The sequence below is a fragment of the Leucopleurus acutus genome, assembly GCF_964270905.1.
Source record: "Leucopleurus acutus genome assembly, chromosome: 2".
NCBI lineage: Eukaryota > Metazoa > Chordata > Mammalia > Artiodactyla > Delphinidae > Leucopleurus > Leucopleurus acutus.
This window is the reverse complement of record NC_139143.1, coordinates 84,816,056-84,840,907: the sequence shown is the minus strand read 5'-3', so window position 1 is coordinate 84,840,907 and position 24,852 is coordinate 84,816,056. Positions and strand designations below refer to the sequence as shown.

At 40.6% G+C, this 24,852-nt stretch overlaps 1 protein-coding gene across 1 annotated transcript in view; it reads left to right on the top strand.

Annotated features, from left to right (window-relative positions):
* The first annotated feature begins 475 nt into the window (after positions 1–475).
* Positions 476–24,852, top strand: part of SETDB1 (SET domain bifurcated histone lysine methyltransferase 1) — a 30,275-nt gene continuing 5,898 nt past the window's right edge. Inside the window, exons 1-14 of the mRNA XM_082833527.1 lie at positions 476–616; positions 1,579–1,849; positions 2,544–2,695; positions 13,662–13,696; positions 14,627–14,726; positions 15,483–15,608; positions 15,776–15,977; positions 16,661–16,734; positions 17,674–17,864; positions 18,654–18,783; positions 19,463–19,628; positions 19,712–19,870; positions 20,506–21,138; positions 21,606–21,722. Of these exons, the coding sequence (XP_082689653.1) occupies positions 1,590–1,849; positions 2,544–2,695; positions 13,662–13,696; positions 14,627–14,726; positions 15,483–15,608; positions 15,776–15,977; positions 16,661–16,734; positions 17,674–17,864; positions 18,654–18,783; positions 19,463–19,628; positions 19,712–19,870; positions 20,506–21,138; positions 21,606–21,722 (2,345 nt within the window). The 5' untranslated portion in view covers positions 476–616; positions 1,579–1,589. The remainder of the gene's footprint in view (positions 617–1,578; positions 1,850–2,543; positions 2,696–13,661; positions 13,697–14,626; positions 14,727–15,482; positions 15,609–15,775; positions 15,978–16,660; positions 16,735–17,673; positions 17,865–18,653; positions 18,784–19,462; positions 19,629–19,711; positions 19,871–20,505; positions 21,139–21,605; positions 21,723–24,852) is intronic.

Here is a 24,852-nt window from a genome sequence, read left to right as displayed (position 1 = left end):
CATGTTTGACCTTGTACACCCAGGCCTAGAAAAGTAAGCTGTTTTATCTCAAAGGAGAAGGGATGGTTAAGTGATGGGGTGCAGAGGAAATTTTCATATTTTTCTTATTACAACTTAATATTCGACTTGTTACAATTTGTACAACTTACGTAATAAAACAAACTCAAGTAAAAGTGAGAAACAATTCTAAACCTAAGAGTGTTTGCCAACAGAGCCTTTACACGATAAACTTAGTATTGCTGCCACCAATTGGGGGTGGTGGAAGAGGCGGAGCTTCTGTAATATACTCTAGGCCACGCCCACTGAGGTCCCACGCCCACTGAGGTGCCGTTCCGGTCGTTTCTCAAGTGTGCCCTGGAAGGCTCTGCCTCGACGCATGCGTACTCGCCTGAGTTTGCCCAGCCTTTGAGGGTTACCCTGCACCTTTGGGTTTGACCCCGTCAGGCTACCGTCGCGGCGACCGGAACGGCACCTCAGGTTTGCTTCCGGCGTCTTTTTTTTTTTTTTTTTTCCTTCCCCTTCCCTCCCTCACGCTTCTTCCCCTCCCCCTGCTCCCTTTTCCCTTTGGTTTCGTTCTTTCCTACAGAGGCCGACCCCTGAGTCGTGAGTCTGGTTGGTGAGAAAGAGCCCTCATAGCTGGAAGCTGGGAGGTGTGGGAAATACTGTTAATTGAGGTATTTGGAGACCAAAGGCTTGTATGGAATGTTTTGTTTGTGGTAGGAGGTCGGGCGAGAGTGGGAAGGAGGTCTTCCCCGGGAGACTAGCGGGGGCGGGGTTGAGCTGGGTTTGCGGGTGGGTGGGACGCACCCCTAAAATGGATAGCGCGGGGGTGGGGCGGTGTGTGGGCCAAAGAAAAATGGAGGCAGTGACAACTGGCGCTGGGGTCGCACGGCATTATGGCATCAGTTTTGCTTTAACCGTTTGATAAAAAAAGCAGTTAACACCAATGTGAGTTGTATGTGGGAGTATTTGAATTGTCGATTTTAGGTAGCCACGGTTTATTCCCAAATTGCTTTATTTCCTTTTACTTTGGGGAAACCTCTTTGCTGCAAGCTTTTCTGTCCTTAAGTATTATACTTTTCAAACAGAAAATTTCCACACAAAAGCAAAGTAATGTAAAGGGAAAAGTAATTAAAGAGAAAACAACGAATTAGGGAGTTGTAGACCAAACCCTCCCCTCCAGGTGGGGAGTATTTGTTCAAATTAGGCAGAGCGTGCAAACAAAGATTTATCTCATTAGTCAATTGAAGAACACAGGCCACAGAAATATCTTCCTCAATAAACTGGTTCTCTTCAGTTTCCTAAAACATTGTTTTCGGTAGCTCCCTGTTGCATAATATATGTCTTCCGTGCCCTCTCAAACTTTTGCATTTTATTCAGGCCTATAGTCTGTAGCCTACAGGAGATGAGAACTCTACAAAATCTCAGCATCAGATACTGGAGAATGGGGAAAGAGAACTAACTACGTATATTTGAGTAACAAGTAGCAGAGTAGGAATGAGTTTTATTAGGGGACTGAAATTCTCTATTGCAGTCATAATAACTCCAAAAGTAATTCTAGTTTCCTGCTCCATGTAGAGGACAACAGTATGTCCTCCCTCCCTGGGTGCATTGGTTTGGATGCAGCAACAGCTGCAGTGGAGTCTGAAGAGATTGCAGAGCTGCAACAAGCAGTGGTTGAGGAGCTGGGTATATCTATGGAGGAACTTCGGCAGTTCATTGATGAAGAACTGGAAAAGATGGACTGTATACAGCAGCGCAAGAAGCAACTAGCAGAGTTGGAGACATGGGTAATACAGAAGGAATCTGAGGTGGCCCATGTTGACCAGCTGTTTGATGATGCATCCAGGTAAGAACCACATAGGAAATAGGAGGAGATCTACCTATTGGCAGACATTTTTAAATTAGTATAATTGTTCATGACATTGTACACTTTGTACTTTAGAAGGTACAGATATGTAGAATCTTACTCTTCCTCAAGGGTGAAGGGCCATAATCTGACCTCACAACCACCCATATAATATAATATTCATCTATCAGAGGCTAATATGCTCAACAGTAGGGGAGTCCAAGTCTTGACTTCCTTCCCCTTCTTTATACGTCACTCTACTTCAGAGCAATTGTTTTGTTTTCTTAGTAGAATCATCTAGGGAGTGCATATTATAAAAACTTGCTGTTTTATGTAACTGCGAAGTTTTAATAAGTTCCTAGAGCCCTGTTTCTACTCCTAAACCCCCAGAAGATTTGTTTCTCCTGCCCTAGTTGTCACTTAGAACATATTTTCAAATAACAACAAGGTAAATAATGAGGTAAGGTTGAAAGGACCGTGCTTTGGGCTTATTTTGGATTTTTGAAAACTAGTCTGGAAACCACTATTTAAACATTTTTCTATGGGATAAGCATTTAAAATTCAAAACAGAGACACTTTGGAATATGGCCTGTTTAAATAGAGGTCAGTGTATACTGAAATATATATAAATTCTAATAGCTTTTACACCTGCTTCTGCTGGCTTTGACCTTTTCTACGTGTGTTCCAATATTAGGGCAGTGACTAATTGTGAGTCTTTGGTGAAGGACTTTTACTCCAAACTGGGACTACAGTACCGGGACAGTAGTTCTGAAGATGAAGCTTCCCGGCCTACAGAAATAATTGAGATTCCTGATGAAGACGACGATGTCCTCAGTATTGATTCAGGTAAGAGATGAGGCTATGGACAGGAAAATCTCAGGATTAAAATTGAAATGTGGGAAGATGAGCAAATAGAAGATAAAAGAGAGGAGAAACCATTCTTACTAATTCCATATTCCTAACTGTTGGACTTGTCTGTTACAGAAAAAAAAAAGAAGATTGTTAGTATTGAGATTATAGATTTTCACTTCTTGCTACTTCCTGATTGAATTATTCTCCTTTCCCCATTCTATGTAACCTGTATTCTGAATTCCCTTGTTTTTCTTTATAGGTGGCATTAGCACCTATGTATATATCTCAAAACAGATTATTTGGTTTTGTCTATTCTTTAACAGTTTTTTGTTTGTTTTTAGTTTATTAATTTATTTTTGGCTGTGTTGGGTCTTCGTTGCTGCGCACAGGCTTTCTCTAGTTGCGGCGAGTGGGAGCTACTCTTTGTTGCGGTGTGCGGGCTTCTCATTGTGGTGGCTTTTCTGTGTTGTGGAGCACAGGCTCTAGGCACACGGGCTTCAGTAGTTGTGACACACGGGCTCAGTAGTTGTGTCTCGCAGGCTGTAGAGCGCAGGCTCAGTAGTTGTGGCGCACGGGCTTGGTTGCCCCGTGGCACTTGGGATCTTCCCAGACCAGGGATCAAACCCGTGTCTCCTGCATTGGCAGGTGGATTCTTAACCACTGCGCCACCAGGGAAGTCCCTGGTGTGTAAGTCTTAATGTCCACATTATGTTTCATGTCTGTTGGATACTCCACCTAGGAGTGGAATTGGTAAGTCTTAGGTAAGTGTATGTTTGAGTTTTTAAGAAATCGCTATTGTGTTTTCCAAAGTGGCCATATCATTTTACATTTCCCCTAGCAAAGTGGAATTGTAGCTTTTTTTTTTTTTTTTGGCCATGCTGCGTGGCTTGTGGGATCTCTGTTCTCCAACCAGGGACTGAACCCAGGCCACAGCAGTGAAAGCCGGAATCCTAACCGTTAGGCCACTAGGGGACTCCCTCACATTGTGATTGTAGTTTGCATGTTCCTAAAGACATTGAGCATCTTTTCACATACTTATCTGCCATTTATGTATGTTCTTTGAGGAAATAGCTATTCAAATAGTTTTGCCTTTTTTAAAAAATTGGATTGTCTTTTTATTATTGACTTTTCTAAGTCAATATATATAAGTCTTCTGACTAATTATACTTTAGGTACAATTCATTTATCAGACCTATTTTACAAACATTTTCCCAGATGTGGTCTTTTCATTTTCTTAATGGTGTCTTTTGAAGAATAAAAATTCTTAACGTAAGAGCTGAGGGTAGTTGGTTGGTTTGTTTTGCTTATGGCTATCCAGTTGTTCTACCACCATTGGTTGAAAAGACTATTCTTTTGGTATCCTTGTCAAAAATCAGCTGGCTATATGTTGTAGTTGAGGGTCACATTGAACTAAATGTTTATTTTTATACCAGCACCACACTGTCTTAATTACTGTAGCTTTACAGTAAGTATTAAAATCACTTAGTGAAAGTCCTCCAAATTCATTTGTATTTCATATATAATCCAAATAAATTTTAGCATCAGCTTATCAGTTTCCTAGAAGTTTTTTGTGGCTCCCTTAGGATTTTCTATACATTAGACCATGTTGTCTGCAAATAGTCATTTTACTTCTTCCTTTCTAATCTAGATGTCTTGTGTTTTTCCCGTGCCTTATTATGCTTGCTAGAACCTCCAGTATGATGTTAAAAAAAGAGCAGACATCCTTTCCTTGTTTCTGATTTTATCAGGGAAGCATTTTATGTTTAGTCATTAATTATGATGTGAGCTGTAGGTATCCTTTATCAGGTTCAGAGAAGTTGCTTCTATTCCTAGTTTGCTGAGAGTTTTTATAATAGCTGGATTCGATTTCAGATTTTGTCAGCTACTTTTTCTCTGTTGTCCTCAGGTGATCATATGGCTTTTGTCCTTTATCCTATTAATAGGATGTATTACAATAATTATTTTTTAGATGTTAAACCAATCTTTTGTTCCTGGAATAACTCTCCCATCCCCACCCCCCACTTTGTCTTAGTGTATAATCCTTTTTATATGTTGCTGTATTGGATTTGCAAATGTTTTAACAATTTTTGCACATATGTTTGAGGGCTATTGGTTTGTAGTTTTATTGTGATGTCTTTGGCTTTGGTAGCAGGGTAATATGGGCCTTATAAGATGAGTTGGGAGGTGTTCCTTCCTCTGAGTTGTGTGGAATGGTATTATTTCTTCCTTAAATGTTTGATAAATTAAGCAATGAGACCATCTTGGCCTGGACTTTTCTTTGTGGAAAGATATTTTTTAAGTAAGCTTTTTAGTTTGGAATCATTTTAGATTTATGGAAAAATTGCAAAGGTAATAGAGAGTTCCTGCATACCTTTCACCAGTTTCTTCTAATGTTAATGTTACCATGGTATATATTGGTCAAAACTAAGAAACAAACATTGGTACATTACTTTTATCTAAACTCCAGACTTTATTCAATTTCTGGACTTCTTCTGTTCCAGGATCCAATCCAGGATATCACATTGAATTTATCGTGGGAAGATAAATCATTAATCCATTTTCTTTACCTGATATATCTATTTTAATATAATCACTAATCCATTTTCTTTACCTGAAATATCTATTTAGATTTTCTATTTCTTCTCAAGTTGATTTTGTTCATTTGTCTCTTTCTAGGAATTTGTTCACTTTATCAAAGTTGTCTAAATTATTGCCATAAAGTTGTTCATAGTATTCCCTTATGATCCTTTTTAATTTCTGTAGGTTCTGTAGTGATGTCCCTTTCATTCCTGATATTGGTTATTTAGATCTCCTCTTTTTTTTCTTGATTAGTCTAGATACAGGTTTATCAATTTTTGTTCTTTTACAAGGAACCAGTATTGGGGATTCATTGATTTATTTTTGCTACTGTTTCTCTGTTTTCTATTTCATCGATTTCTACTCTGATCTCTATTTTCTTCCTTCCACTTTTTTTGGGTTTGATTTGCTCTTCTTTTTCTAGTTTCTTAAAGTCAAAGCTGAGACTATTGACTTTAGACCTTTCTTTCTTTCTAATATAAACATTTAAAGCTATAAATTTCCCTCTGAGCATGCTTTGCTGCATCTCATAAATTTTTATGTTGAATTTTCATTTTCATGTAACTCATAAATTTTAATTTCCTTTGTGATTTTTTTCTTTGACCTTGGGTTTCCTTTTTAACCAGGCACTCTTGGGTCCTCTTTGCATATGCATATTTTAGCAGTCACCCAAAAATGTATAGAGAATTTATCTAAGCCTGTCTGTGACTCTCTCATTTTCAGAATCTCCTGGTTAAATTTACTGGTTTGCCGCTTACCCTAAACAAGAGCTACAACCTCAAATTAGCAAATCTGCTTGTTATGGCTAGCACCTCAGTGATAAAGCTACAGTTTTTGCCCACCAAGCTAGAGGTGGAGCAGGGATGGGAGCTGCCCCAGGCAAGAGATCCATAGACTCCCACCTTTGTTACCAGAAGATTTAGCAGTTTTTCAGGGATACTTATCAATCTATTGTTTGCCTTTGGTCAAATTTCCAGTGTCCTAAAATGATTTTTTTTTAATTTTTTGGCTGCATTGGGTCTTCACTGCTGCACAGACTTTCTCTAGTTGCAGCGAGCTGGGGCTCCTCTTCATTGCAGTGCATGGGCTTCTCACTGTGGTGGCTTCTCTTGTTGCAGAGCACGGGCGCTAGGCGCACAGGCTTCAGTAGTTGCGGTGCATGGGCTCAGTAGTTGTGGCTTGCGGGCTCTAGAGCTCAGGCTCAGTAGTTGTGGTGCATGGGCTTAGTTGCTCTGCGGCATGTGGGATCTTCCCGGACCAGGGTTCAGTCCCATGCATTGGGAAGGGGATTCTTAACCACTGCACCACCAGGGAAGTCCTGAAATGATTGCTTTTGACAATTTTGTCCAGTTTTATAGTTGTTTTCTGCATAGGGGGATTGTCCAATCTTGTCACATCACTATTACCAGAAGTGCTGTAGTTTTGCCTGTTTTTGAACTGTATAAATGGAATCTTAGACACTGTATGCATTCTTCCATGACTTCTTCAACATCATGCTGATGTGTGATGCTTGGTTCAGTTGCTACTGCAGTATGGTGTTGTTCCATTATGTGAATATGCCACAGTTTATCTAGTCTCCGAACAGTTGACATTTCATTTGTTTTCAGTTTTTTTGCAATTGTAAATAATCCCCTAAATATTCTTGTAAATGATTCTTGATGCACATGTGCAAGAATCTTTTTAGGATATCCTAGGTTACTGTAAGAGTGGAGTTGCTAGTTCTTAGGATATAGAATTTTCAACCTTGCTGGATAATTAGTGACCAAGCAGCTTTCCAAAGTGGTTGTGCCAATTTATATTTATACCACCAGTGGCTGAGAGTGACCTGTGTTCCACATCCTTGACAACACTTAGCACTCTCATTTTAAAATTTGATTTCCCTGTCTACAGATGAACTTGGGAATCTTTTCATGTGTTTGTGAGTCATCTGTAGGTTTTCTTTGTTATGTCTGTTCATGTATCTTGCTCATTTGCTCAACTGTTTTTTTTAATTCATAGGAAGTCTACCTATTATTCCTATAATTATAATTACTAATCCTTTGCAGTTATAAAATGCACATATCACTCCAACCTTATGTCTTGTCTTTACTTTTTATGTTATTTGTTAATAAACAGAAGTTCTAACGTTAACATTTTCTTTTATGGTCATTGCTTTTTATATCCTTACTGCCCTGAGTCTATAAAGATCTTCTTTTACATTGCCTTTGAAAGTTTCATAGTTTTGTCTTTCACATTTAAGTCTTAATTGCAAATGGAATTTATTTTTTTCTTTTTTTCATATTGTTCTTAAACAATTTTCCAGCACCATTATTGAAATGTGTCCCCTCCTATTGATTTACATTGCCTACTCTATCATAAATTATTTCCATATATTTGTGTGGGTTTGTTTCTGGACTTTCTGTTCTGTTTCACTGGTCTGTCATTTCCTCCTGTTTCAACTCTATAGAGCCTATCACTGTGGCTTTATAATATCTTTTAACTCTAGTAACCTCAGTTTCTTGTTCTTCTTCACAGATGTCTTGGTTCTTTTTCACCTGTTGTGCTTATATTTATATTGAGAGTTAGCTTGTCATGTTCCCCACTTCCCCCCCACCAATAAAAACCCCCAAACCATTGACGTTATCACAAGATTAATTTAGGAATAGTTGATAATTTCATAGTATTTGACTCTCCTATACAAAGATCATTTATGTAGTCCTTAACATTTTTCAAGAGGGTTGATTAATTTTCTCCACAGAAAGCTTGCACGTCTTCTGTCAGATTTATTCCCAGCTACCATTTTCAGTAGCCACAAAAAATATCTTTTTTAAGAAAATACATTTCCAGGGGCTTCCCTGGTGGTGCAGTGGTTGAGAGTCTGCCTGCTAATGCAGGGAACACGGGTTCGAGCCCTGGTCTGGGAGGATCCCACATGCCGCGGAGCGACTAGGCCCGTGAGTCACAACTACTGAGCCTGCGCGTCTGGTGCCTGTGCTCCACAACAAGAGAGGCCGCAATAGTGAGAGGCCCACGCACCGCAATGAAGAGTGGCTCCTGCTTGCCACAACTAGAGAAAGCCCTCGCACAGAAACGAAGACCCAACACAGCAAAAATAAATAAATTAATAGCCTTCTTTTAAAAAAAAAAGAAAATACATTTCCAACTAGTTGCAGCTGGTATATAGACATGCAGTTGACTTTTGCATATAGATTTTTGTATCTGACAATCTTATTAAATTTTTATTTCTATGATTTCATTTAAGTTTTCTATGTAGACTGTCATCTGAAAATAATTGCAGTTTTTCCTCCTTTCCTATACTTATGACAGATAAGTCTTGTTTTTCTTGTCATATTTCACCAGCTAAGACCTTTATTATAATGTTAAATGGGAGTGATGATGATGCAAGGACTTCCTTGTCTTGTGGCTTGTTTGGTGGTTATTTTTGGTTGTTTCGTTTTTGATAGGTAAGAAGTGGATTTATTTAGAGAGAAACACACTCCACAGACAGAGTGTGGGCCATCTCAGAAGGCGAGAGCGGCCCTTGTGGCTTGTTTTAAAGGGCATGTTTTCATCTTATACTATTTTTTTTTTTCATCTTATACTATTAAGGCTGATTGCTTGTTACAGGTTTTCGAAGATGTCATTTGTCAGGTAATAGAACTTGTCCCATATTTTTAGTTTGCTGGGAGTTTTTATCATGAGTAGATGTTGATTTTATTGGACATACTTTATATATCTAGTAAAATTATTATGTGAATATTTTTCTTTAAATCACTAAGTTTTCCAACCTTACAGTCCTTGGATGACTCCAACTAAATATATCGTTTTTAAACATTTCTGGATTTGTTGTGCTGATATTTAGGATTTTTGCATCTTCTCTTTTATAACAGAGGTAGGCCTATAATTTTTTTTTTTGGTACTACCCTTCTGTGATTTTAATATTGAGATTTTGATGGCCTTGTAGAATGGAATAGGCAGTATTTCTTCTTTTAATTCTTGGGAAGTGTTTGCAAAATTGGAATTATGTACCCCTTGAGCGTTTGATAGAATTTGCCTGTGAAGCCATCTAGGTATCTATTTACTTTGTGCAAAGCTTTTCTATTTCTTTGAGTCAGATTTGGTAACTTGTAATTTTCTGGTAATTTATATTTTTTCTTAAGTATTCAATTTATTGGTATAAAGTTTCTGCTTATATTTTTAGCAAAGCTGGACATTTAATTCAGACCTTTCGTACAGATGACTATACTCCCTCATGCTCCCTCTGTCCTGTTCCTCATGTCTTAACTTGGTGACTTAGAGTTCTGGAGATGACTGATGGTAATGGTTGCACAGTGACATGAATGTACTTAATACCACTGAACTGTGCACTTAAAAATGGTTAAGATGGTAAATTCTGTGTTATGTATATTTTGCCACAATAAAAAAATCGGGGGAAAAAAGAATCAGATTTGTAGGTCCTGATAGGGAATACTTTCCTAGCAATTTTAAGTGTGGAGATAAAAAGCAACATAAAAACTGCATGAAGGGGACTTCCCTGGTGGTCCAGTGGTTAAGAATACGCCTTCCAATGCAGGGGATGCAGGTTCAATCCCTGGTTGGGGAACTAAGATCTCACATGCTGTGGGGCAGCTAAGCCTGTGCACCTCAACCAGAGAGCCTGCGTGCCGCAAACTACAGAGCCCACGAGCTCTAGAGCATGCACACTCTGGAGCCTGTGCACCACAACTAGAGAATCCCGTGTGCCACAACGAAGAGCCCACGCACCATAACGGAAGATCCTGCATGCCACAACAAAGATCCCGTGTGCTGCAACTAAGACCCGATGCAGCCAAAAATAAAAACAAAAAACTGCATGTTGGGACTTCCCTGGTGGCACAGTGGTTAAGAATCTGCCTGCCAATGCAGAGGACACGGGTTCGAGCCCTGGTCCAGGAAGATCCCACATGCCATGGAGCAACTAAGCGCATGTGCCACAACTCCTGAGCCTGTGCTCTAGAGCCCGCGATCCACAACTACTGAGCCTGTGTGCCACAACTATTGAAGCCCGCACACCTAGAGCCCATGCTCCACAACAAGAGAAGTCATTGCAATGAGAAACCCGTGCACTGCAACAAAGAGTAGCCCCCGCTTGCCACAAATAGAGAAAGCCTGTGCACAGCAACGAAGACCCAGTGCAGGCAGACATACATACATACATACATACATACATACATACATACATACGTAAATTTATTTTAAAAAAAACCTGCGGGCTTCCCTGGTGGTGCAGTGGTTGAGAGTCCGCCTGCCAATGCAGGGGACACGGGTTCGTGCCCCGGTCTGGGAAGATCCCACATGCCGCGGAGCGGCTGGGTCCGTGAGCCATGGCCTCTGAGCCTGTGAGTCCAGAGCCTGTGCTCCGCAACGGGAGAGGCCACAACAGTGAGAGGCCCACGTACCGCAAAAAAAAAAAAAAAAAAAAAAAAACCTGCATGTTGAGTGTGAGTAAAAGGATGAAGGCAGGATAGAATACATATGTAACTTTGCAGAATATCTTTGGCTGCAAAAGATACTGTTAATATTGGTTATTTCTGAGGCAAGTAACGAGAAGCAGGGGCAGGAGGGAGACTTATTTTTGATTGTGTGTCCTTTTATAATGTTTGAATTTTTTACCACATGAATGTATCTAAATATATTTTAAAGGTAAAAATCCCTGCAAGATTAATAACCGTCCGTCCTTAATTTGTCCTCAAATACAGAACATGTGTTTTGAAGCCTTTTACAGTTGTGGAGTTCTAAGATAACAGATATTAATCATATGCCATAGTCACAGTTCTTTGAGTAATGTGTGCACATGCACAGGTGTGTCTGTGTATTCTCTCCAAGGTTGAGTTCATATCAAATAAATAATTTTGTATCCTAACTTTTAAAACTTAATATATATCATTAGCATTGCCTCGTGTTATTGAAGATTCTTTATGAACCTCATTTAGATATGTTGTAGTTTATTTAACTATTTTTGTTATTTTCAGAAATGTACATTGCTTTCCATTTTTGTTTTTATTTATTTAGTTATTTTTGCTACTTCCCCCCCAGTTTTATTGAGATATAATTGACAAATAATATAGTATTAGTTTAAGGTATAAGACATAATGATTTGATATGTATGTTTATTGCAAAATGATTACCACCATTGCCTTTTTTAATTTTAATTTATTATTTGGCTGCGTCAGGTCTTAGTTGTGGCTTGTGGGATCTTCACTGCAGCATACGGGGTCTTTTGGCGCAGCATGCGGGCTTCTCTCTAGTTGTGGTGCGCGGGCTACAGAGCGCACGGGCTCAGTAGTTGCAGTGTGCAGGTTTAGTTGCTCCACAGCATGTGGGATCTTAGTTCCCCGACCAGGATCAAACCAGCGTCCCCTGCGTTGGAAGGTGGATTCTTAACCATTGGACCACCAAGGAAGTCCCCCCATTTTTAAATATACGTTATAAATATCTAAAATTTCACTGTACGATACAGTAGCCACTATCCACATGTGGCTATTTAAATTATGTGAAATGTGGGAATTCCCTAGCAGTCCAGTGGTTAGAACTCCACAGCTTCACTGCCAAGGGCCCAGGTTCAATCCCTGGTCAGGGAACTAAGATCCCGCAAGCCATGTGGTGTGACCAAAAATAAAAAAATATGTGAAATGTGAAGCCTAGTATTTTCCAGAATGTATAAAGAACTCTTACAACTCAAGAATAAAAAGACAAATGACCCAATTAAAAATGGGCAAAAGATTTGAATAGATATTTCTTCAGAGAAGATGTGAAAATGACCAATAAGTATATGAAAAGATGTTCAACATCATTAGTTGTTAAGGAAATGCAAGTCAAAACTACTTTATACTTACTAGGATAGCTGTAGTTAAAAAGATAGACAGTAATAAGTGTTGACAAGGATGTGGAGAAATTGGAATCCTCTAAATTGCTGGTGGGAATGTAAAATGGTACAGCCAGTTTGGACAAATCTTTCAGTTCCTCAAAAGGTTAAACCTTATGGCCTAGCAATTCCACTCCTAGCCATATACCCAAGAGAAATGAGAACATATGCCCACATAAAAACTGATATTCAAATGTGCCTGTCAACATTATTCATAACAGCCAAAAAGCGGAAACAACCCAAATGTCCATCAACTGATGAATGGATAAATAAAATATGGCATAGCCATACAATGGAATATTATTCAATCATATAAAGGAATGAAGTGCTGATAAATGTTGCAACATAGATGAATCTGATATGATGCACCACATATAATATGACTCCGTTTATATGAAATATCCAGAATAGGCAAATCCATAGAGACACAAAGTAGATTAATGTTTGCTGGGGGTTGTGGGAAGGGTGGAATGGGGAGTGAGTGCTAATGGGTATTTTCATCACTCCAAAAAGAAACCCCATACTCATTAGTGGGGTTTCTTTTCAGGGTGATGAAAATGTTCTAGAATTAGATAGTGGTGGTGGTTGTACAACCTTGTGAATACACTAAAAACCACTGAATTAAACATTTTAAATGGGTAAATTTCTTGGTATGTGAATTATACCTGATTTTAAAAGAATTTTTAGTAAAATTTAAAATTCATTTCATGTGCTTAGTAGCCAAATTTTAACATATTAGACAGTGTAGATACAGAACATGTTCATCATAGCAGGAAGTTCTGTTGGACAGCACTACTCAAGAAGAAACATTTTTGCTTAATTCACTGACTATATTTCACTTTTCAAATCATTCAAATAACCCATAAATTATTGTTATAAGAATTCAAATATTTGGGCTTCCCTGGTGGCGCCATGGTTAAGAATCCGCCTGCCAATGCAGGGGACACGGGTTCGAGCCCTGGTCTGGGAAGATCCCACATGCCATGGAGCAACTAAGCCCACGTGCCACAACTGCTGAGCCTGTGCTCTAGAGCCCGCGAGCCACAACTGCTGAGTCCGTGTGCCACAACTACTGAAGCCCAAGCGCCTAGAGCCTGTGCTCCTCAACAAGAGAAGCCACCACAATGAGAAGCCCATGCACCGCAACGAAGAGTAGCCCCCGCTCGCCGCAACTAGAGAAAGGCCACGCACAGCAACAAAGACCCAATGCAGCCAAAAAATAAAAATAAACAAATTTAAAAAGAGAGAATTCAAATATTTGAAAATCCCACAGAATATCACCTGTCCCAGTACTTTATCCCCAGGTAAGCACTGTTACCTATTTGCTGTGTATCTTTCTAAATGCTTTTGGTACTTTCACATAGATATGTATATCTATATCTAGTTTTCAGTTGTTATCAATAATGTTTCCATGGTAATCCTGTTAAGTAGCTTAGTTCTTGATTTCTTGGAAATTCTTATGTATAAGTGCCTTACACTCAGCGTTTTTCTCATCTGTAGGTGATGCTGGGAGCAGAACTCCAAAAGACCAGAAGGTAAGTTGGGATGCGTAAGAGAAGGGTGAGAGATAAGAATATGAAAATGGGAGAAACTTTTGGCCTGACCATTCGGTCAGTTCAGCTATCAGCATATAATCGTTCACCCTGCATAATCAGCCCTATGGGTTGCAGTTCTCTAATAGGTGTTAAAAGAATGCAAAAGTTTCTTATAGATGCATGCACTGAGTGCTGTATGAATGTAGAATTTGGCAGTTAAATTAGTCAAAGATAGCTTCCTAAAGCTGATTTCTGAACCAGATTTGTAAGAAAGGGCAGGTTTTGCCTGATAAAGTAACTATAAGCTTCTAAACATAACTCATTCTATTTTGCTTTTTAAAAGACAAGTTCTTATGCTGGAGAACTGGTGCTACATATATACAATGGAATATTACTCAGCCATAAAAAGAAATGAAATTGAGTTATTTGTAATGAGGTGGGTGGACCTAGAGTCTGTCATACAGAGTGAAGTAAGTGAGAAAGAGAAAAATATTGTATGCCAACACATATATATGGAATCTAAAAAAAAAAACAAAAGGTTCTGATGAACCTAGGGGCAGGACAGGAATAAAGATGCAGATGTAGAGAATGGATGTGAGGACACAGGGAGGGGGAAGGGTAAACTGGGATGAAGTGAGAGAGTAGCATTGACATACATACACTACCAAATGTAAAATAGATGGCTAGTGGGAAGCAGCTGCATCGCACAGAGAGATCAGCTTGGTGCTTTGTGACCACCTGGTGGGGGGGGGGGATAGGGAGGGTGGGAGGGAGAGGATATGGCGATATATGTATACATATAGCTGATTCACTTTGTTGTACAGCAGAAACTAGCACAACATTGTAAAGCAATTATATTCCAATAAAGATGTTAAAAAAGAACCGGTGCTACTATTTTAAAACTTGATTCCCTCATCCCTTTCCTTACAGCTCCGTGAAGCTATGGCTGCCTTAAGAAAGTCAGCTCAAGATGTCCAGAAGTTCATGGATGCTGTCAACAAGAAGAGCAGTTCCCAGGATCTACACAAAGGTTAGAGTCAGGAGGCACCTCGGTATAGGTGCGGGCATGAAATCCTACAAAGAGATTTCATGGATAACGGGCTTTGTTTTAGCATTTCAGAATCCTTCTTCACCTCTGTTTGGTTCTTTTAACACCACAGATTTTCCTTGCTGTCTGCTTGTCGTTTCTCCCCCTGCTGAACAGCTTACGGGATCTTAGTTCCCCAACCAGGTATTGAACCTAGGCCCACGGCAGTGAAAATACAGAGCCCTAACCACTGGACCACCGGGGAAGTCCCTTGACTTAAGTCTTTTGTCTGCTGGTTTTCTACTGTGTGATGGCTTTGTCCAAATACCTTTTTAGCTCCATGTTCGTGATTTCTTCTTCCAGATGAAGGTTAAAGAGAAGAGAGTAACTCAAACCCTTAAAAAGAGGTCTGAGGGAAGCTTTGTAGAGTGTGGCTGTTAAGAGATCCCTCCCAGGAATATGTTTTGTAAAATGCTACGTGGCATTTAATGAGTGGTAATTAATGTTATTAATAAGGAGTTGGAAATATTTGGTTAAAGTGAGATGGTCTTGAGTTACATGTGAATTTCAATTCAAGTTTTTCCTGTTAGCATAAACAGTTGATTCGACTGTGTCTTATATTTCTGCCCTTGGCCAACAGAGCAGTAAAAGTGGCTAAGGATCAAAAGATTACCCCACTTGCCCCAATAACCCAGTACTCTCTTTATTTTTCCATTCTTTCCCCAGTCTATGCCATATCTCTTTATGCTTTCTTCCTAGGAACCTTGAGTCAGATGTCTGGAGAATTGAGTAAAGATGGTGACCTGGTGGTTAGCATGCGCATTCTGGGCAAGAAGAGAACTAAGACGTGGCACAAAGGCACCCTTATTGCCATCCAGACGGTTGGTATGTTCAAGCTAGAGGAAGAACTAATGAAAGACAACCTGCAGGTCTCCAATGCTGATTGTTTCTTTTCCCCATAGCCTTGCCTTTTGTCTCTCACGTAGCAACCAGGATTCACACAGAAACTGATGGTTTTTAAAATTTTTTGTTTATCTTTCCCTTTTACTCAGGGCCAGGGAAGAAGTACAAGGTGAAATTTGACAACAAAGGAAAGAGTCTTCTGTCAGGGAACCATATTGCCTATGATTACCACCCTCCTGCTGACAAGCTGTATGTGGGCAGTCGAGTAGTGGCCAAATACAAAGATGGGAATCAGGTCTGGCTCTACGCTGGCATTGTAGCTGAGACACCAAACGTCAAAAACAAGCTCAGGTACCTGGACAGAGGATTGTAAAGAGAGTGGGAGCCGGGAGCACAGCACCTGCCCTGTTCAAGCCACAGTCCAGATCTCACAATTAGCTTTTGTGTTCTTAGTCCCCAGTGGCCAGAAACTCTTTCTTTGCCATGGAGTCATGTGGATGATTCTTTCTCGCCACCCCCCCACACACACCCTTTTTTCTCCTTTTCTCAAGGAGAAAACTGGGTAGGGGAGAATAATTCAGATTGATCAATGGTTAGGTGGAATAGAGAATTCATATAGAAGGAAGAAATGGAGACTAAATGTTTTTCAGCAGTTTAGGAATCTGACAGTATAATGAGAATAAATAGCTTTTGGCAAAGTGGGGATATGTTGGTTAGATTAAGGGAGAATTCTAATATTCTTTTCCATTATGGTTTATCACAAGATACTAAATATAGTTCCCTGTACCATACAGTAGGACCTTATTGTTTATCCATTCTGTATGTAATAGTTTGCATCTGCTAACCTAAGGGAGAATTCTTAACTCTTGGGGTGGGAAGAGAGAATAGTAGGAAGAAAGTAGTGCACCGAACATCTTCCCTAGAGTGTGTCCTGTTTGTGATCCAGAGGCGTGGAAGCTATGATAAGATAATTTCTGTCGGTCGAGTTAAATATCATAACCCCCAATCTTTCTACCATCACTCTTTCCTTACAGGTTTCTCATTTTCTTTGATGACGGCTACGCTTCCTATGTTACACAGTCTGAACTGTATCCCATTTGCCGGCCACGTGAGTGTCCCTCCTTTCTTCCTTAGTTCTATCCATTTCCTCCTCTACCTTGTATTTCTTCTTAACACAACCAATTAAAAGGCCCTAATGTTTTTGGTGCTTTAGTCTCAAAGAGGATAAGTTTCATTAATGTCCTTTGAGAGTTACAGTTTAATTTGCTCATCTCTAGTGCTGGGTCTTTGCAGCCAAAGAGTCAGACACTAGAAGAGCATGACTTACCTTGAGTGGATGCTCATATTGTAGATGTCTTTTGATTTCATTTCTGAGTGATTTAGGTTTGAGAAGATATTACTTCTTTCCTAGTCTCATGCTTAATCTAACATTTGTATAAATCTGTAGTCTGCATAGTGCTTTCATAGCACTTTCTCATGGTGCTTTCTACAGAAGCTGTATTAGATGGGGGCTTCATAGTGTCCTCTGTACTTGTGACTCTGGCTTGGGAGAGACTCTTAACAGAAGCAACTGTTTTTAATTGCAGAAGAGTCAACTAACATGGCTGTGTTTCCACATAACATGGCAGTAAATACATTCAGGGTCCCTTAAAAGCCTGATGGAGCATGAGAAGGAAGGACAGGTTTTTTTTAAATCAATTTCATGGTGCCACCTATTGTTTTTGATTTACCTTTAGACTTACCAAGTTAGCAAGAATTTCCACTTGACTTTTCCTAAGAAGAAACAAACATTTTTATGAAATGAGTGCCTCACCTATGTTTTCATATTGCTTATTTAGTATTTACTTGATTTGAGTGTACGTTTACACATTAGGTTCAATACTTTTAGGTGATCTTGGTTTTGCTTCCCTTGAGGTTATGATTTCTTCGTTTATTTTTTCTCTCCCTCCCAACCTGAAAAATACCAAATGTCTCCTTGCCAACCATTTTCCCCTATCAAGACATGCCCTACCTGCCCTCTCTCAGCCCTACTTCTTCCTTGGGACAGTGAAAAAGACTTGGGAGGACATAGAAGACATCTCCTGCCGAGACTTCATAGAGGAGTATATCACTGCTTACCCCAACCGCCCCATGGTTTTGCTCAAGAGTGGACAGCTTATCAAGACTGAGTGGGAAGGCACGTGGTGGAAGTCCCGAGTTGAGGAGGTGGACGGCAGCCTAGTCAGGATCCTCTTCCTGGTACTCTTCTTCCCTAGAGTTTTAGAGGCAGGGATTTGGGTGAGATGGGGGAGCATAAGAGGCAATAATGATGATGATTTTGTAGAAATGCCATAGTTTTCCTCTTTCTTATCCTCTTACCTGTTCTTGCTGTTTTGGGTCAAATTTTACTTTATCTTCTTTTTGGTTCCTATATGAGTGGTTATTAAAAATAAATTCCCTGAATTTAATTATGACACTAATCTGCATGACACTGTTTTTGTTTTTCTCCATGAGTATCCACAATGCATGTAGGTACAGAGAAGGCGGCTAGTTCTGTTTGCCAGGGTTAGGGCTTTGATAGCATAGTGGGACAAAAAAGAAGGATCAGTGAATTCGAGGTTTTGATGATCTTTCAAGGCCCAGTTTAACTCTTAGATCTTCTATACCTATCCTTTTCTTCTGTCTCATGCCTTTCTTAGAATTATATTTCTTCTCTGAACTATTTCAGCCCTTTGATCCTAAGGCCTTATGATCCTTGTTACACTTCTTATACTCAGTATAAACATCTGTCTCTCATAATTTTTCACACAAGGAATATATGTGTTTTTGTTTTGGGGTTTTTTTTTGTTTGTTTTTGTTGTTGTTGAATTCCTGATGCCTGTCATGGAGCCTGGCACATAAGTTTATTGAATAGATAGGGAATTCAGGGCTCATCAGGGAGATTTCGCCCAAGGGAGGCACATAGTATATATTCTTCACAAGCAGCGGTGTAGATTCTAGCCTTTAACTCATTCCCCCCGCCACCTTTCCTTCCTCCCAATCCCCCAGGATGACAAAAGATGTGAATGGATCTATCGAGGCTCTACACGGCTGGAGCCCATGTTCAGCATGAAGACATCGTCAGCCTCTACGCTAGAGAAGAAGCAAGGCGGACAGCTCAGGACACGTCCAAATATGGGTATGTCCTGAAAGATACCCTGGGAGAAGGAAGAAATGGACAAACCAGCAAAGGGGTTTATGTACAATGGCTATATCCTTTGTTTGCCAGGATTACACTACTGACTCATTGAAAACAGGACATGTGCCCTGAATTGTTTCCAGTAGTGGTGATGGATTTGTGATGCTGCCTGCACATTCTATGACTCTGATTTGTTCTAAAAAACACATAAAAATCTGAAACAACTGGCTTAGGTTAGGGGTATTGTTGGTAGTAATTACCTCTGTTATCCACGTGAAGATTATATGCTTTGTGTGTTATCTGTGGTCAGTTTTTTTAAAGCCCAAACCAGTTTTGTTTTTGTTTTTATATATTCCTGGCATACTTTCTGGTTAATTTTTCCTGACAACATTAGTTGGTCAAAGAATGCGTTTTTGAAAAATTTTACCAAAGTATAAGATAATTACTAATGTAAATCGTCTGAGGCAGGAAGATGAAATCTTGTTATTTAAGTAAAAGTCAGCCTGTGCCAGTATTCCCACTCATTGGTGTAAATAGTGAGATCTGACAGTCTTAGCACTTAGTCAAAATGTTTCCATTGTTGCTTTTTTAGATTATATAAATTGAGGATTAGATGTGTGCATGAATATAAATGACACAGTTCTCATCTTCTCAATGGTCAATTTCCTTTTTCCTATAGGTGCTGTGAGGAGCAAAGGTCCCGTGGTCCAGTACACTCAGGATCTGACCAGTACTGGAACCCAGTTCAAGCCAGTGGAGCCCCCTCAGCCTACAGCTCCACCTGCCCCACCTGCCCCACCTGCCCCACCTGGTCCACCTCTGTCCCCCCAGGCAGGTGACAGTGAGTGAGTGCTATTCCTTCTTTTTCGCTGGTTTCTTTCATATTGTATTTTCTGTATCCCTTATTATATGATCTCTAATCTCCTAGAAGCTTGGAAAGCCAGCTTGCCCAATCTCGGAAGCAGGTAGCCAAAAAAAGCACATCCTTCCGGCCAGGATCTGTGGGCTCTGGTCATTCCTCCCCTACATCCCCTGCACTCAGTGAAAATGCTCCTGGTGGGAAACCTGGGATCAGTCAGACACATAGGTGAGAAAATCTCAGGCTCTCTTTTGGGGGTGTTGGCAGTGTGGACCGAATGGTCACTGTATAGGGAGGTTCCTTAGCCACAAGGGGTCTAGTTAAGATTATGATGGTGAGAAGTTTGAACTTGAAAAGGAAGCTTTAAACTTGGACGTTTCCAGGAAACAGAATGTAAAAATAATTGAATTAGAAACTAGGTGCCTAAAAATACAATCACCAGAAAGTCATTTGTTAAGATTGCTTATTGAATATGGTGTCATCATTGGTACAATAGAAAGGGAACTCTGTAGCCTCTTTCCTTGAATCGTGGGAGTCAGTCAGGGCATTTATAGGACACATAGCAGGAAAAACTAGCATTGGTAGAAGACTGGACTCTACTTCCGTAAGTCGCAGGCAAAAAAAATTTTAGGAAAATATATGCTGTTGAAATAGAGATATTATCAGTCACTGAAGAGTAACCAGAGCATGTCATTGTCCAGGTTTGGTAAGGCAAGGGGAAATTTGACTTTCTTGTATCATCTTTAGCTTTAAGAGGACAGCTATTTGAAAGGTTAGAGAAGTGGTTGAGGCAGCTGATGGCTAAGTGTACACTAGAGAGGTGCTATTGCTTTCTCATCTGAATTCTTGCATCTCATTTGCAGATCACCTTTAGGATCCACAACCTCTGCCCCAGCACCCCCAGCACCCCCAGCTCCCCCAGCACCCCCAGCCTTCCATGGCATGCTGGAGCGGGCCCCGGCAGAGCCCTCCTACCGCGCCCCCATGGAGAAGCTTTTCTACTTACCTCATGTCTGCAGCTATACTTGTCTGTCTCGAGTCAGACCTATGAGAAATGAGCAGTATCGGGGCAAGAACCCTCTCCTAGTCCCACTACTGTATGACTTCCGGCGAATGACAGCCCGGCGCCGAGTTAACCGCAAGATGGGCTTTCATGTTATCTATAAGACACCCTGTGGCCTCTGCCTTCGGACAATGCAAGAGATTGAGCGCTACCTTTTTGAGACAGGCTGTGACTTCCTCTTCCTGGAGATGTTCTGTTTGGATCCATATGTTCTTGTGGACCGAAAGTTTCAGCCCTATAAGCCTTTTTACTATATTTTGGACATCACCTATGGGAAGGAAGATGTTCCTCTGTCCTGTGTCAATGAGATTGACACAACTCCCCCACCTCAGGTGGCCTACAGCAAGGAACGAATCCCGGGCAAGGGTGTTTTCATTAACACAGGCGCTGAATTTCTGGTTGGCTGTGACTGCAAAGATGGGTGCCGGGACAAGTGAGTTGGTTAGGGAATTGCTGGCCCTGCCTCCAACTTTGTTGTGATTGTCTTTCTTTCCACTTCTTTGCCTTATACTGCACTCCTCCTTTCCTCACATCCCTTTACCTTCTTAGCTAGAGCTCCTGCCGTAAGGCCTCCATGAAAACTATGAGACCGAGAGGCTGGGGCCCCATAGCTTAACCCTGGGTGCGTGTGTCTTATGTTCGTTTCTCTGATTCTCCTTTTCCTTTGCTTCCCTCCATTATGCTTTTGGTTGCCACTTGTTTTGTTCTCTGTCTCTTTATCTTATTCTCACTCTGTCATATTCTGTCTTTAACGTTCTCATTTATATGTATGCAAGAAGAAAAATTTCACTACTCTATCACCATCCTTTTATCAGTAGTAACTTCTTGCCTCTAAAGAAAGTCTCACAGCTGTAGCTGTTGTACCCTTCTGTTTTTACCTTTCTGTTCTGTTTTATACAGGTCCAAGTGTACCTGCCATCAGCTAACTGTCCAGGCTACAGCCTGCACCCCAGGCGGCCAAATCAACTCGAACTCTGGCTACCAGTACAAGAGACTAGAAGAGTGTCTTCCCACAGGGTAAGTAGTCAGGGGAAAGTGAAGCACCTCAGAGACTGAATTCTTGTTTTTCTGTGCTTGTAACAACCATCAGAATTCTAAAAATTGGAGCCAAAAATAGGATAACTGAAACAGACATTTTATCAATTAAGCCTCAGTTACTGAATTCCCAGCCCATGTTTCTTCCTTGAGCTTTCCTCGAAATGAATACATAAAATGATTGAATAGTATCTAGCAATTTTCTGTTGCAGTAAAAGATCACCTTGATTTCAGAGCTGTACGATTATTCTAACAGATTGTGGTTTACTCTGGCAAGCGAGATGTGTTCAGAGAGGAGACCTGATTATATAGGACTTTGTAAATCAGAATAAAAATTAGAGTCAAATTCATGATGTGATGGGAAGCTGTTAGGGAATTTTAAGCAGGCAAATGATGTGATCTGCCTTTTAAAGATTACTCTGACTTCTCTATGAAAAATAAGTCTTTAGGGCAGCAAAAGTAGAATTTGGTAGACCAATTACATACTTTCAGGTAAGAAGTGGTGGTTGCTGGGGCTTATACTAGAATGAAGGTGGCAGTAGAGATGAAAGCGGATACACTTGGAGATGCACTTGGAGGTAGAGCTGCAGAACTTCATAGATTGCGGAATGGGAGGGAAAGAACAGATCAAGGACAAGTCCTAAATTTTATACTTGAGCAACTAAGTGGATGCTGGTGCTTTTTACCGAGATGGAAAACTAGAGCTAGAGTTGCAGGTCTGAGTAAAAGTCAGCTTCTGTTCTGGCCATGTTAAGTCTGAGATGCCTGTTAGGCAACCCAAGTGGAAATGTCGAGAAGGCGTTGAGGACTTCCCTGGTGGCGCAGTGGTTAAGAATCCGGCTGCAAGTGCAGGGGACACAGGTTCGAGCCCTACTCCAGGAAGATCCCACATGCCGCAGAGCAACTAAGCCCATGCGCCACAACTACTGAGCCGGCGCTCTAGAGCCCACGAGCCACAACTACTGAGCCCATGTGCCACAACTACTGAAACCCGCGAGCCTAGAGCCCGTGCTCAGCAACAAGAGAAGCCACCACAATGAGAAGCCCGCGCACCACAACAAAGAGTAGCCCCCACTTGCTGCAACTAGAGAAAGCCTGTGCGCAGCAACGAAGACCCAACGCAGCCAAATAAATAAATAAATTTATTTAATTTTTTTTTTTTTTTAAGAAAAAAGGGCATTGAGACTTCTGAAGAGAAGTGTAAGGATTGGGCATAAAGAATTAGGAGTCATCAGCTCAGGAGTGATAGTTAAAGCCTGGACGAGTTCATCTAGAGAGAATATCGATAATAGAAAAGAGAAGGGGCCCAGAGTAAGCCCTGGGCTATCCAACTAGAAATTGAGCAGAGGAGGTGGAGCCAGCATGTGAGATTGAGAAGGACAGGTCAGGGAAAGAGGAGGACAGTGAAAAAAGTGGGATATAATGTGGTAAGCTGGGTATTTATGAATATGTGAACTAATTAGCCTAATACTCAAGATACATAATTAACAGAGAGGATGAAAAAGGAAAGAATCATCAGTGAAGTAATTCAGATGCTTTCCCATAATGGAAGGAACTGTATTTCCAAAGTGAAAAGGCTAGTCAGGTCCTAGCATAACGGATGAAAATAGATCCCCACTAAAACACATGATGATAAAATGTGATCATTGTGTCCACAGAACACTGAGGACAAAAAGAAAATACTAAAACCTTCTAGAGAAGAGAAAGAGACCACAAAAGAAACAAGAATTCAAAAAAAAAAAAAAAGAATTCAAAGTGACTTCGGCCTTCTCAAAATAACATTGGAAGCTAGATGGCAATTAAGGAATCTGTTCAGAATTCTAAGGAAAATTATTTCTAACCTAGAGTTCTAAACCCAGGAAAACTATCAGTTGTTGGTTAAAGTAGGCTAAAGCCTTTTTTTTTTTTTTTTTTAACTTATTTGGTTTTGGCTGCGTTGGGTCTTCGTTGCTGCACACAGGCTTTCTCTAGTGTGGCAAGCGGGGGCTGCTCTTCATTGTGTTGCGCAGGCTTCTCTTGTTGCGGAGCGTGGGCTCTACACTTGCGGGCTTCAATAGTTGCAGCACGCAGGCTTAGTAGTTGTGGCACGTGGGCCCTAGAGCACGTAGGCTTAGGTAGTTGGGGTGCGTGGGCTCTAGGGCTCATGGGCTTCAGTAGTTGTGGCACGCGGGCTCAATAGTTGTGGCTTGTGGGCTCTAGAGTGCAGGCTCAGTAGTTGTGGCACATGGGCTTAGTTGCTCCGTGGCATGTGGGATCTTCCCGGACCAGGGATCAAACCCTATCTCCTGCATTGGCAGGCAGATTGTTAACCACTGCGCCACCAGGGGAGTCCCTAAAGACATTTTTTAGACATGAAACACCTCAAAATTTTCCATTATTTTCCCTCTCAGAAAATTACTGGAAATGTTTACTAAAATGGGGGGGGAAAGACAAGAGAGAAGAAGGCATATACTGATCCAGGAAACAGAGGCTCCAGCTCAAAAGAGGAGTGAGGGGAATCCCACATGATAGTGAAGTCAAGGGGGCTTCCAGGCTGACAGCTGTGCACCAGATGTAGAGAACAGCCAGTGTCAGAGCAGGTCAGATTTGGCTGCAGGAGAGACTTTTGGGAAAGGGGGTTTGATAGAAAACCTGATGGTTTTGAGTATCTTCAGAGGAGATTGAGACTACTGGGGAAATCAGGACATAAATTTGAGCTGAGTGCATATTGAAAACTAAGCAAAGGAAAAGACACCTGTTAGCTTTAGCTGCATTGTATCATTTATGTTTTAATTATAAACAAAAAAAATTGAATCTTGTAACAACATTTAGATTTGATAATGCTGAGTAGTAGGTGCCTGTTCATTATATCTTTTTTACATGTTTGAAATGTTTCATAAGAATATTTTCAAATAACCACAAATATGTCACTCCCCTGCTTAAAACTCTTTAAAAGCTTTCCACTGCACTTTGGATATTATTCTAACTCTTAATCTTGGATCACAAGACAATGTACTATCTGGCTCCTTCCTATCTCTCTACTTCCAAAACTGTTCCAACCACACTGATATTCTTCAGTGCCTGGATCCAGTTCACCCAGTGTTTGCCAGCCTACCTCAAGAGGCTTTGTACG